The sequence below is a fragment of the Crocodylus porosus genome, unplaced genomic scaffold, assembly GCF_001723895.1.
Source record: "Crocodylus porosus isolate Cpor-Errol unplaced genomic scaffold, CroPor_comp1, whole genome shotgun sequence".
Classification (NCBI taxonomy): domain Eukaryota; kingdom Metazoa; phylum Chordata; order Crocodylia; family Crocodylidae; genus Crocodylus; species Crocodylus porosus.
This window is the reverse complement of record NW_017728945.1, coordinates 4,374,732-4,387,451: the sequence shown is the minus strand read 5'-3', so window position 1 is coordinate 4,387,451 and position 12,720 is coordinate 4,374,732. Positions and strand designations below refer to the sequence as shown.

The 12,720-nt window shown below is 48.7% G+C and overlaps 1 protein-coding gene across 1 annotated transcript in view; it reads left to right on the top strand.

Moving 5' to 3' along the window:
* The window catches only part of FBN3 (fibrillin 3), an 87,884-nt gene extending 83,952 nt beyond the window's left edge, over window positions 1-3,932 (top strand). Inside the window, exon 56 of the mRNA XM_019550669.1 lies at window positions 2,685-3,932. Coding sequence (XP_019406214.1) covers window positions 2,685-3,059 — 375 coding nt within the window. The 3' untranslated portion in view covers window positions 3,060-3,932. The remainder of the gene's footprint in view (window positions 1-2,684) is intronic.
* The last annotated feature ends 8,788 nt before the right edge of the window (window positions 3,933-12,720 follow it).

The following is a 12,720-nucleotide window of genomic DNA, read 5'->3' as shown; positions in this document are numbered from 1 at the left end:
GTCTAATCAGTGGTGCTGCCTGTCTATACACTTCATGCAGTCCCTGCAGGATTGTCCACACAGGATTATCCCCGCAGGGTCCATATGGCACTTGGGGTCAGGGTGGATGCACACTACACATGGTGTGCAGGGCCAGTCTAGGACATAGTACACATAGACCATGGAGCCAGTCCAGGGAGAGCATAATGTCAGTGCCCACATCAGACTGCCCCCACATCGTGCTGCATCCAGCATGAGGGTGCAGTCTGCAAGCCCAGTCTGGCCCATGGACTCATAACTTTGTGTCATTAAGTATTGTCATAAGCACACTTCTACCTTTTGGCCAAAGCTAATAATGAAAGTATTAAGGAGTCCATTTTCACCCTCCCTCCAGCCCAATAGTCCCACTTTCACCACAATCCATTGCTTTCTTCCCGTGCCTAGTTCTTGACCCCCCCCCCCAACAATCCTTGCACTAATCCCAGTCATCGTCTCTAGCTTTACTACTCATTTCCCAGGAGCACAGGGGCACATATCAAACACTGCACTGAACTAGGTTTTCCATCTCTAAAAAATCATTTATCATATTAAGGAAAGCTATCAAGCGAGTCTGGCATGAGCTACCTTGACTAGCTCCTGCTATCTTTTGCATGCCCAACAACTGCTCTGTGCATGCTTCCAAGGCTTAGGGTGGCATGACTTTTTGCATCATTTAGGCATCCAAATTTAGTCACCTAATGGCCCCACACCATTAATCCAGCCCACAGACTGTCCCCAGGCCATTCATCCAGCCCTCAAAGCCTGATGAGTTTAACACCTCTGGCTTAGATTGAGAAGAGAGAGAGGTCCCTAAACAGAGTGGCTGAGAAAGAGAGCTGAATGGCACCCCCAGTCTTGCTGGCATGGGGGTCAGTCGCAGGATGTGCTGCTTCTCATTCATTTCCAAATCAGCTCAACCTATGCCTGGCTAAGCTGGCAGCTCAAAAGCAAACTATAACCTAGTTAGTTCAGCTGTTAGAAAATGGAGAGCTATTCGTGGTATAGTAATAAGGGGCAAGAGATGCTGAGACCCCACAGCGTGACACAGACAATCAGAGTGCCCACCTTCTAACACATTCACAGGGAGACATAAACCTGGCCTTTCAACACGCACTGTGTCCTCAGCTCTGCGCAGCACTGAGCCGTCCCCTCCCACACAAAACTTGGCCTTTGCTGAAAATATCCAGAATGGCAGCTCTGCCCAGGGGCAGAGATAGGGCTGCTGTACTCACACTCTGCATGCAGGTCTTGATGATGGCACCCAGCCCTGCCACACCACTGCTCATTATATTAAGCATGAATAAAAAACATTTTAATGTGTAATCCTTTTAGTAGTTTATAAAGAAAAAAAGAAAAGCTACTGGGCAGCATATCTACCAGTGATTCCCCCTTTACAAGGCTCTTCAGACTCTCTTTGGGCACTTTTACATGTGCTCTGGGGGTGGAGGGAAGGGGTGGCACTTTAATTAGAGCGGCTCCAAGCGCCTCCCTGATTAAAGCATCTTCTGTATCAGCATCCCTGTGCTTAACAATGCTGGTGGGGGTGCTTGAACTAAAGCTGATTCAGGCACCCCCGCTGCCATTTTTAAGTGCAGGGACATTGATAAGCAAGGTGCCAGGAGGCTGCTGGAGCACAGCAATTGCCATGCTCCAGCAGACTTGACTCACTGAGTCTGCTCTGACACACTGGAAGTACAGCACACCGGAGCAGCCTTCACACTCATGCATAGGCGCCTTTTGGTAGTGACACAACTCACGTTCAGGGAATCGAGATCCACTCTGGCAGCCAGTGGCTGGAGCAGACGTGAGTTGAGTTGAGGCAAGAAATAAATGTCCATTTTTAACAGTGAGACTACAATAAGACCTATACCCTTCATATCTGGGTAGCCTGCAACCCGCTTAATTCACAGAAAATAGCTGTGAATGAGCTGCTTAGCTCTTCCCTTCAGCTTCAAAGGGCACCGTTTTTCAGCTGGAGCTCATAAGCCGTCCCTTTGAAATAAAAACTGAAGGACACAGCTGCAGGAGGTACTGTTGGAGACTGGGAACCTAAGTCTATGGAGAATCTGTGTTTTACTATTATTAACCAATGAAACCACTTGCGTTTGGTCATGGGGCCATCACTTGGTCTGTGGATCAGGACCAGACATCTCTTCCAACACGTTATCTCTCAAGTAGGCAGGCTGGGATCGATGCAGGGGCCCCTGGGCAAAGGATACTGTGGCCTTTGTAATGCCTGAGGTCAGAATGGGGCATAATGGTCCTTTCTGTCCTCATAATTTATAAGTCTGTAAAAGGTGCAGGGGCTTTGCCCAGTATTTAGTCTCCTTTGAGGAATCTCAGCTGTACTGTAAATACCTTGAGTTGCACAGCTGTTCAAAGAGGTAGAGTTCAGTTAACCTCATTTGTCAGCAAGGCTAGAACAAGGGGTTAGAGGCCTTAGGCTTCATTCAGGTGGGCCAGACAAAGCACTAGGGATATCTAAGGAAAAAGTTAGCAGGAGGGGCAGTGCTTCAGAAATGTGTAGGATCCCCAGCACTCCCGCATCTTAGAGCTGTTTTGAGGCGATCTGTGAGGGTTCCCGTCTCACATCAGTGCCTTTCTATGTCTCGCCATAAGCTGTTCTGGGTACCAATAACAAATGTGGCCTGGGTTGTCTTCCCTAGGACCGCAGAGTGAATCTGGCCAGTGTGGACACTGATGCTCCCTTGCCCATGTTCCTGAACCTCTCGGACCTGGCCCACAAGGAGCATATCCTGGAGCTGCTGCCAGCTGTGGAGCCCCTGGAGAACCGTGTGCGCTATATGATCTCTCACGGGAATGAGGATGGCTACTTCCGCATTCACCAAAAAGAAGGACTCAGCTACTTGCATCTCGGCCGCAAGAAGATAGTCCCTGGCACCTACATGCTGGAGATTATGAGTGTGCCCCTGTACCGCAAAAAGGAACTGCAGAAACTGGAGGCCAAGAATGACCTCAACTACCTAGCAGGGGAGCTTGGCCAAGCACTCAGGATGAGGCTGCAGCTCCAGCTTTACTAGCAATCATGAGAACAAACCAGCCAGCCAACCAACAGCACAGTTCTTAGCATTGCCATCCACACCTAAAAGCAAATCCCTCTTCTCTCGCTGCACCCCTGTGCCAGCATCTCGCTGGCCGCGCCACATGACTGATGGGAAATGTGCCTCTAGGTTCAGCACCGGACCTAGGCAGCTAGAGGCTGCTCTGCTTTACAGTGTCACTGTGTGTAAAGGCCAAATCCGAAAACCCCTTGTTGGTGGTTTGAAATGCCATTATCTGGGACTCCCTCCCTTGCACTCATCCCCTTTACACGTCTCCCGTACAACAGACACTGCTGGTCTGAGCTGACCATGGGGAATCTTCCTGTCTCCCTTGGCCAAGGGCTGCCTTCCACTCCACATCCCGGGATATGGGGGGGGCCTGAGGACAGAGCTGACAGTGAACTCTCGAGAAGCTTTCGTAATGGGCCATTTTCCAACTAATCTGGTTTTCCCTTTGCCTCTGCATTGTCATAATGGTGCTACGGAAAATCCTACTAAACCTATAGTGGCTGCTCGCTCTCTCCTTTGCCTTTTCTCCTGTGTTCCAGATGGTCCTTTTTTGCCCTTTTGCAGCACAAAAAAGGGTTAATATTTGTCACCCCATGTGGAGTGAAGAGGCTGTTTGGATCTGAAACCTCACATCACCCGCTTGCCAATATGAAGGGCTGCAGGGTTTTGTTCCAGCTGAGGGCTTTGATATTGCAGTATTCTGAAGATGTGCAATACTAGCTCCTACTACTAACACCCTCTCCCCAGACTGCAGTTTGCAAGAGCTCCAGCAACTCCAGGTGTTTACATATGTCTTTACATCAGCAGTCTGATGCCAAGCAGCTTTGGCAGAATTTGTAAAAAGAAATTGGCTTGATTTTGCTTGAACAAAAACTGTAAATGATCCAAAAGGATGTAGTAAGTCTGGGCCTAGCACACATAGGCCCTTCCTGAGCTGGAAAGAGGCAGCTTTGCATTACCCGAGGGAAATTATTCACCCTGTTGCGGGACACAGATTTGCTGGACGCCACTGGCAGTGTGTTTCCAGGTTCTCCGAGAGGTTCCTATGGGTGGGAGCAGAGGGCTAAAGTGACCTTGCTGTCTTGAAAGCAGGTGGGAAAAGACACAGCCAGTCAGGTCCCCATTGTCTAAACGGTCCTTGATTCTGAGTGCCTCCGCTTTTAGCTGTCCAAGTTCAGTCACCCCTAGTGCTACAGGTCTGTGCCTGGAGTCAGTAGGCTTTGTTCAAAGTGCAGGTCTGGACTCCGTTCAGCTTTGGCTGCTTATTGGAACTTGGTCAGGCCAAGCTGATGCCATAAATACTAAATCTCTGGTCAATGCAGACCAACTAGATGCACTAAAAAGAGTCTGGACAATCTGGTTTCAGTGAATCTGTATCAGGCTTGTACAGGCAGGCTTTGCTTCCTGTCCAGTGGGCTATATTTCATGCAGCTGTTTTCTAGAATGCCACTTCCTAGTTTTGCATGAAACTCCAGTTTTGGTTCTGCATCAACACTGTGCATCAGCAAAGGAAATAAAGGTGCTAATTCACTCTGGTAACACACAAGACTACCTGATAGACAGTTCCCCAAATCTAAGGTGCTTTCAGCTCTCAGAAGCTGGTGCTGGTATTGAATTGTCAGGGTTACTGCACTGTATCCACCCTTTCATATTTATGTATAACCACCAATGTTATGATTGATCATTGTTGTGAGGAGTGCATATTCCAGTAGCTTTTTTGGTACTTTGGGGAAGGGGGGGTTGTTTTATTTTTTCCTGGTAAGCTGCCACCACACGGAGTGGAGGGGAAGTGTACATATACTGTATCGTGGCTAATATCAAACTTGAAAACTCTTTTGCTTAATGCAGCTTCAAACCACACAAGCTGGATTTTGCAAGAGTACCAGACCTCATGACATGATGGGTGGCCTTCTTTATTTTGGTTTTTTTTTTGTTTTGGTTTTTTTTTTACCAAAAGGTGCTTTTTAAAAAATAATAATAATAATAATAATAAATGCTCAGAGGTGGGGTTTTGTGTGTGTGTGTGTTGAGCCAAACGTGTCAAATGAAAAAGTGAAATGTTTTCCTTCCTTCCAGTCTGGTGTGGTGATTGTTTTATTGACATTTCTTGCTGGTTGTTTTTTTTTTTTTTTTGGAAGCGTTGGGCACATCCCGTACAGAAGCTGTGCCACCTTGCCCCACAGAGAGAGCCGGCTCTTTGTGGAATCCCTTTTTGTATCAGAAACAACAGCAACAATAAAATTATTTTGGGTTACATGGGTCTGCCTCTTGTTTCTGCAAGGTGGAGTTTGCTACTGGCCCCAGTGAGCTTTGGTTCAAGCCCCCAAATATGTACAGTAGAAGGAGCTACGTGCGCAAATCAGTTATTTTAAGGAACATCGCCTCAGTGTGGAGGCAGATGGACAAGAGAGACGAAAGGAAAGTGCTGGGACCCAACATCACCAGTATCCGCTCTTTCATCCTGGACCTATTTTCAACATCTGCAGTCAAACATGCAGGTCTTAAATTGGGCGTCTCCGTCATTTATGGACTCACCAATGATTTCCCTGTTTACTGGAAGGCTGTCTTCCTCGTATTGAGGGACTGCCAACTATGATATGCAAGGAGAATGGTGCTGGTGTTTCCATTGTCTCTATCTGATGAGCAACTAAGTCCAGCACCCAGCATGTACTCAAAGAAAGTTTTGGCAACACAGTGATCGAGGCCATGGTAACTCCCTGCACGGTCATGGCCAGGTTGTTCCTTACTCTAAGGGCTAGTTCGTCTCTACTGCTTCATATTTCCAAGTCACAAAGGAAATTCTCATCATGTTTGACACAACTACAATGCCACTGAACTTGAACAACAGGCACAAAGAGCCCTGTGGGGGATTCAGGAGGAGAGAGTCTAGCAGGGCTGGGCAAAGTATGTCCCGTGGGCCAAATGTGGCCCAATGAGGGGTTTTGTCTGGCCCAGGGCAGCTCCCTTGGTCCTGCCTGGCCGATCCGCCGCCTGGCCATGGCTCATCCTGCCACCCCCTGGGCAGGCAGTGGGGCTGGGGCAGCTCTGCGGCTGGACTGCCCTTCTAGGCAGCCTGGGCAGCGGGGGCCCCCAGCTGCCACCACCGCTGGTCCCAGCCCAACAAAACTGCGATAGTGGTGGGGAATATTGTGCAGGCCTGGGGGATGTGGTTTGTGTTAATACCTTGTAGCAGACAAGCTTTTGGGCTAATGTGAGGGGAAAGTACTGCCTCTTGCAGAGTAAAAAATCTGTCTTTGTGACAGAAAAGCCTGTGGTTTTTCTTTGTGTATGCTGTGCTCTTTGTACACTAGTCACAGGTGGGTGAATGCTGACAGAACACATGTACAAGATACAGCACACCCCTGTATTCATTAGCATAGTATCAAACCCCTTTCCTGTACAGGCACCTATACATCATAATATAGTCCCCCTGGCCAGGGCTCGACACAGCCTAAAATGTAGGTTACAATTCCACCGGCATCGTGATTTGACCACGTTCATGGCGTACAGACAAGTTAGTGAAAATGACTGAGATTTTTGTTTTTAACTTGCAATAACCTGTCCTTCTATAAAAGGTTTGCACGGGAACCATAACACTTCCCAAGCATCTGCCTGGATGGAGATCCTGCCTACTCAAGGCACTAGTATTAAAGAGCCCCCTCAATCCAGAGTGGTACAGGGGACAGCTGTTTGAGATCCAAATATCCTCTGGGTCACTTGTTTAGAAAGCAGTGACACAACCTGGTCCTAAGGATTCAGGCTCCTTCCGGAGATCACAGTGGTACTTGCATTTTGATCAGATTCCCTGACAACCTCTCCACTTGAGGCCAGAAATCAAGATGTCGTTTTCTTGTGACGGGCTCTCCTCACCACCCCCTTAGAGGATCTACTAGAGGATAACGCACACAGTTATTAAAGGTGACCTTCAGAGCAAAGATAGTTTGCAACTTGTTTTTGCATCTTTACATGAGTAAAGGAGCCAGGGAAGCCTTTCATCTATTTCTTTTGCCTTAGAAATGGCAAATCTAGTTTCCTTTGGAGCTGAGGTTTCAGAGATGTGGTTTATGGGCTTTCCTACAGAATGTCACGTCAAATCTTACAAGATGCATGTTTGCAAAGCTTTTGTTAGATATTTGAGTTAGAGCTGTTAACAGAGACAAAGGCGCTGAACAGCTTTAAACAATCTGAATAAAAGTCACTTCCTATCTCAGCCAGTCAGCTTTCATCTCCAAGGCACCTCTGATGTCAGATTCTTGTACTTCAGCAGTCCGCCTAAGACTCTTCTGTGAAAACAGGAGAAACAAGACTTGAATTTCTAATTTAAAACATACGTAGATAAAGGTACTTAAAACACAGCCCGCCTACCAGGCATTTCAAGCTTTCTTTATTCATTATGCAGAAGCAGCAAAGGACACAAATGCAACGTATTTTTATTAGTCAGCTTTTTAAAAAACAGTTCCATTTTGAAAAAGGAGGAAGAGACTGGCATGGAAGTATGACTTCATTTTCAATGTCAGATGTTTAAAACCAAGTAGAACTACTGGAACAGGGATCCAGATGAAAACAATAAAACTTCCCATGGCATAAAAATACAGGGTTCGGTGGTACTTGTCAGGGTTAGGAATTTTTGTGTGACCAGCTACCAATCCCCATCTAACACTACCTGATCAACTAATAAAACCAGGCAATGTGTTTCTTCCAAATGCTTTTCCACATATACAAAATCAGAACTCCAAAACAGCTTCTCTGTGACCATGTCTACAAAAGATGGTGACTGTGCAGTTGTTGCTGACCAGTCATTTACTACCTGCATTACCAAGTATTAATGTCTGCGCAGTAGCATCCTGGCACGGTTGCTTAGTGAGACTTACTGGACCGTAGCTCATTACTGTGTCATAGCGTCACGTCATGGTTAGTGCCCGGGGATGCTACTGTGCAGTAGGAACAGGCTACTGCTCAGTAAGCATCTGGTGTAGACATGGCCTGTGTGTCTGACTGTTTGTCTTGCATTTAGCTGGGAGAGGGAGACCTGCCGTGTTTAGCATTAACAAGAACATGGCGGAATCAGAATGCAGGGAAGATGAAACCTAGCTCTCCCCATATTTCCAGGATGATCATCTTCATAGTGTGAAGTGAGACCTGTGCAGTCACTTAATGTGATCCTTGGTGAAACTGGAGGAGGGTGCAAACTTGCACCCTCAGCAAGTTTGCAGATGGCACTGAGTTGGAGGGAGTGGTAGATACACTAGAGGGTAGGGTTAGGCTTCAGAGTGACCTAGACAAGTTGGAGGATTGGGCCAAAACAAATCTCATGAGGTTCAACAAGAAGAAGTGCAAAGTCCTGCACTTTGGACAGAACGATCCCCTGCACTGATACAGGCTGGGGGCTGACTGGTTAGACAGCAGCTCTGCAGAAAAAGACCTGGGGGTTACAGTGGGCAATTAGCTGAATATGGACCAAGAGTGCACCCTTGTTGCAAAGAAGGCTTGTGGCATACCGGGCTGCATTGGTAGGTGGGTTGCCAGCAGGTCCGGGGAAGTGATTTTCCTCTATTCAGCACCAGTATGACCACATCTGGAGTACTCTGTTCAGTTTTGGGGCCCTCCACTACAGAAAGGGTGTGGACAAATTGGAGACAGTGCAGCGAAGAACAACAAAAATGGGTTGGGGGCTGGGGAACATGACTTCTGAGGAGAGGTTGAGGGAACTGGGCCTATTTAGTCTAGAAAAGAGAAGACTAAGAGGGAATTTAATAGAAGCCTTCAACTATCTGAAAGGTGTTTCCAAAGAGGATGGATCCAGAGTTTTCTCAGTGGTGGCAGATGGCAGAACAAGGAGCAATGGCCTCAAGTTGCAGCAAGGGAAGGTTATGTTCGATATTAGGAAGAATTGTCTCTCTAGGAGGGTAATAAAGCAGTTGAACAGGTTACCCAGAGCAGTGGTGAAAGCTCCATCCTTGCAGGCTTTCCAAACTCGTCTAGACAAAGCTTTGGCTGGGATGATCTAGTTGGGGCTGGTCCTGCTTTGAGCAGGAGTTGGACTAGGTGACCTCCTGAGGTCCCTTCCAACCCTCATTTTCTATGATTCTGGGAGAGGAGGGAAAGAGTTTCTAACAGACTCCTGCATGTGAATGAGCCAAACGATAAATCATAAGGAGTATCTGCAACAGAGTCAGAGACTGCAACACCAGTGTGACATGAAAGCCAGGCATCTACTCTGAGGCTTCCCCAGGAAAGCTGCCTTACTGTATGCACTCGTTACTCATTGGTGGACAAGAATCATTGGCCCATTTCCGTCATTAAGTGCAGAGGTGGGAGTGGATGTTTCCCCCCTCGTCTTAGTGCTTAGTCTTATTCCAGAAGAATTAAAACACCAACTTTTCCCTCTACTTTCTGTCTACTGCCAGCAGCTCCCACCATTCAGACTCAGGAAAGGCAGGAGCTGTTGCCAGCATACCAGAGTCCACACCAAGTACAGTCTCTTCGGCTACCCGGCAGTGTTTGTCTCAATCATCTCTGCCTCCCCTGCAGTCCTGTTCGAGTGTTTCCATATCACCCTTGCCCCCAGAAGCGGTTCTCCTCCTTGACCTCAGCTTCCCACCAAACCCCTGAGTGTTGATGAGTGCGGCTCCCGCACTTCGGGATGAGCCCCTTGATGGCCCCTGCTTGTGACTAGGCACCCACGGCTGCTCTGGCTGCCCATACAGCACCTGAAAACTGGTTTCAAGGCCAGTCTCCCTAAGGCCATCCCGAGGCTGGTCACAGCGAGGGGCTGAGTGAGAATCCTGAACTCTGCAAGGGCGCATAAGCAGCTCAGCTCATGGTACTGTGGAAGCCAGTAGGTTGGCACTGTGCAGCACAAGGAGGCAGAGAGAAAGGGTGCTACAGAGCTGGAGGCCATGTGGAGGACAGGGCTGAATGAGGCTCTCACTGCCACTCTCTGGAATAAGCTGCTGGGTGATGCTTGGGGGCTGCTGATAGAGCCCAGCCGTGCAAAGGTGGCCCACCATGTGCCGGCAGTGTCCTGGTCTGGTCTCATCAAAGCTGCTGCTGCTGCTCCTAAATTCTGTCCGTGGTCCGGAGCATACCTAGGGCTGTGAAGCATTCTCCCTTCAGCAGGACACATGAAGAGGGGAGGCTTGGATGCCCACTGGATGCAGCCGCAGTAGGAGCCTGACAGCACTTGTCCCCCACAACTTTACTTGTGGCAGGTCAGGGAGCTTTTGGTGTCTTTGGGCAAAGTGCCCTGCAGCTGTGCAGCAGGCTTCATTGTGTAGGTTTAGAAATAGGTTAGACACAGATTTGATTTGAGTGGTTTGGATAGAGTTGAGCTTACCTTGAGCAGGGGACTGGACTCGATGACCTCCAGATGTCCCCTCCAGCCCTACGTTTCTAAGGTTCTGTGGCCTCTGGCACACACACATTTATTGAATGGCATGATGGTAGCTGATCTCCAATCCCAACAATCACACCGCCCATCATGCCAGACATGAATGGTAGGATTAGATCCAAATCACACCATTACTACTTGCTAGCCTAGGGGGAACCTAGGATCATAGAGCCACAGGGCCAGCCAGCTGGCAAGCAGCTGATTGCTGGGTCCAGCCTCCAGGACTGTGGCTGTCAGGGCCAGCCCAGCAATCAGCTGGTTGTCTTAACACCCCGTGATCCCCAGCACCCAGAGCTGCAGGATGTGGGGTTCAAAGTCCTGCATGGGGAGCCCGGGAAGCTGCCTCAGCTCACTCTTTAGAACTCCCCAGGGGCCACGAGCCAGAGCCCACTAATCCTCTCCCCACTTTCTGGGTTCAAGTGCTCAGGACGTTTTATAAAGCATGGCTGCAGCCCAGCAACAAGTGCACTCTTTAAAGCTGCCGGTGCACCAGGCCGCACAGGGCAGAGTGTAGCAGGGAATCCCTGCCCTTGTTACTGGAAGGAAGCAGGAGCCGGTCCAGGAGGTGGGTGGGGGAGGATGCTGCTTACAAAAACTTGAGCTGCAGGGTTCTGAGCAGGGAAGGAAGGGACCGAGTACCCTCATGGTCGATTTGAATAATGGGCAGCACCCTGGCCCTGTTTTCCAGAGAGCCAGGACAGGTGACAAGAATGGGAGGAGTCAGGGACCATATAATCCAGAGTACAGGACTAAGAGATTGGGCTGGCTGAGATCCTCATTAGAGGAGAAGTGCTGTAGGAAGCAGTCTGCAGGGGTGGTAAGGTATGCCTTTTATTTCTGTTTTGGGTTTGTTCTGAATGGGAGATTTGGGTTGTGGCTGTAGGGATAGTTAGGATCACACTGATCAGCAAGGATCCTGATTTAAAAAAAGGATCCTGGTTTTCCCTGATCTAAAAAAAAAATCCCTAATTTTCTGATTAAAAAAAGTAACCCGAAAACCATATTTTTCCAGAATCAAAATGAAACACCACTATATAAGTGGTGTTCATTTTGATCACAGAAAAATATGGATTTCGGGTTACTTTTTTTTAATCTGAAAACTCGGGATTTTTTAATTGGAGAAAACCAGGATCTCCACTAATCAGGTAGGAGATGCCTGTGTTCCAGGCCTTGGTGCTGCCCGTGTCTGATCCCCATGTCCAGCTAAGCATCAGAATCCATCAGAGTGAGCCCACAATATGCCACATATTAATTTAAGACCTGACGCAAACAAGCCACAAAGACATTACACAACATATGTAGAATAGCTTTGTGGCTTGTTTGATACGTTATTGCACCATAAGTTGTTTTTAATGTGTATCAGGGTTACTACTTGTATCATGAATGATTAACACTTTAAATGAGTCCTAAATGTATGTGCGAATGCCCCTGGATTCACCTCAGGCAAGCAGAGGGTAGAGAGAAATTGCAGTCCTTAACCTCAAGGCCTTTTAGGCTGAAGATAAGCCGGTGTCATGGTATATTGTCTATCTTGCTGTAAACCCTGCTTCTTACTACTGCTGATGCTCTAAATCCTTATCTTAATTCCACCCTTCTACTGACAAGGCTCTTATATCCATCATGTCATTCTAATAGTATAAAAGCCTTAATCTGTCTGTCTGTCCATAATGTCTTATTTGCACTGTGATCAGCTGGCTGAAACAGACAATCGGAGTGTGACTACAGCATTGGGACAGGAGGTATCAGCATGGCGGAGCACTGCCATGATGGTGGGGAAATGGGGGACGGAGGCAGTGGCGGGAGCAGATTGAGGCTAGCACTGCTGGCCTCTCCCCCACTGCCCTGCTCCCTGCAGGTGGAGAGGATGCAATGGAGGGGGGCTGAGGCAACCAGAGCTGGTCTCACCCCAACCTCTGCTCCTTGGATGTGGTGGCAGTGGAACAAGGGAAAGCGGGGTCAGGATGCTGCAGGGGCAAAGCCACTGGCACTGGCCTTGCCCTGCCCCTCCTACCTTCTGTCATTGCTGCCTGAAGGGCTGACCTGGGCTGATGCAGCGGGGGCCCGGAGCAGGCCCAATGTGGGGGGAGGAGCTATCCCATTGCAGTGGTGGGGGAGGGGGAAGGGAAGAGCAAGGGGCCTGGCCCAATGAAACAGCAGCAGAGGGAGAGGAGGAGTGGGCCTCCTCTCCACCCACCCCTTGTCGGGCCCAGACCTGGGCCCACTCATTTCCCCTGCCCCCCC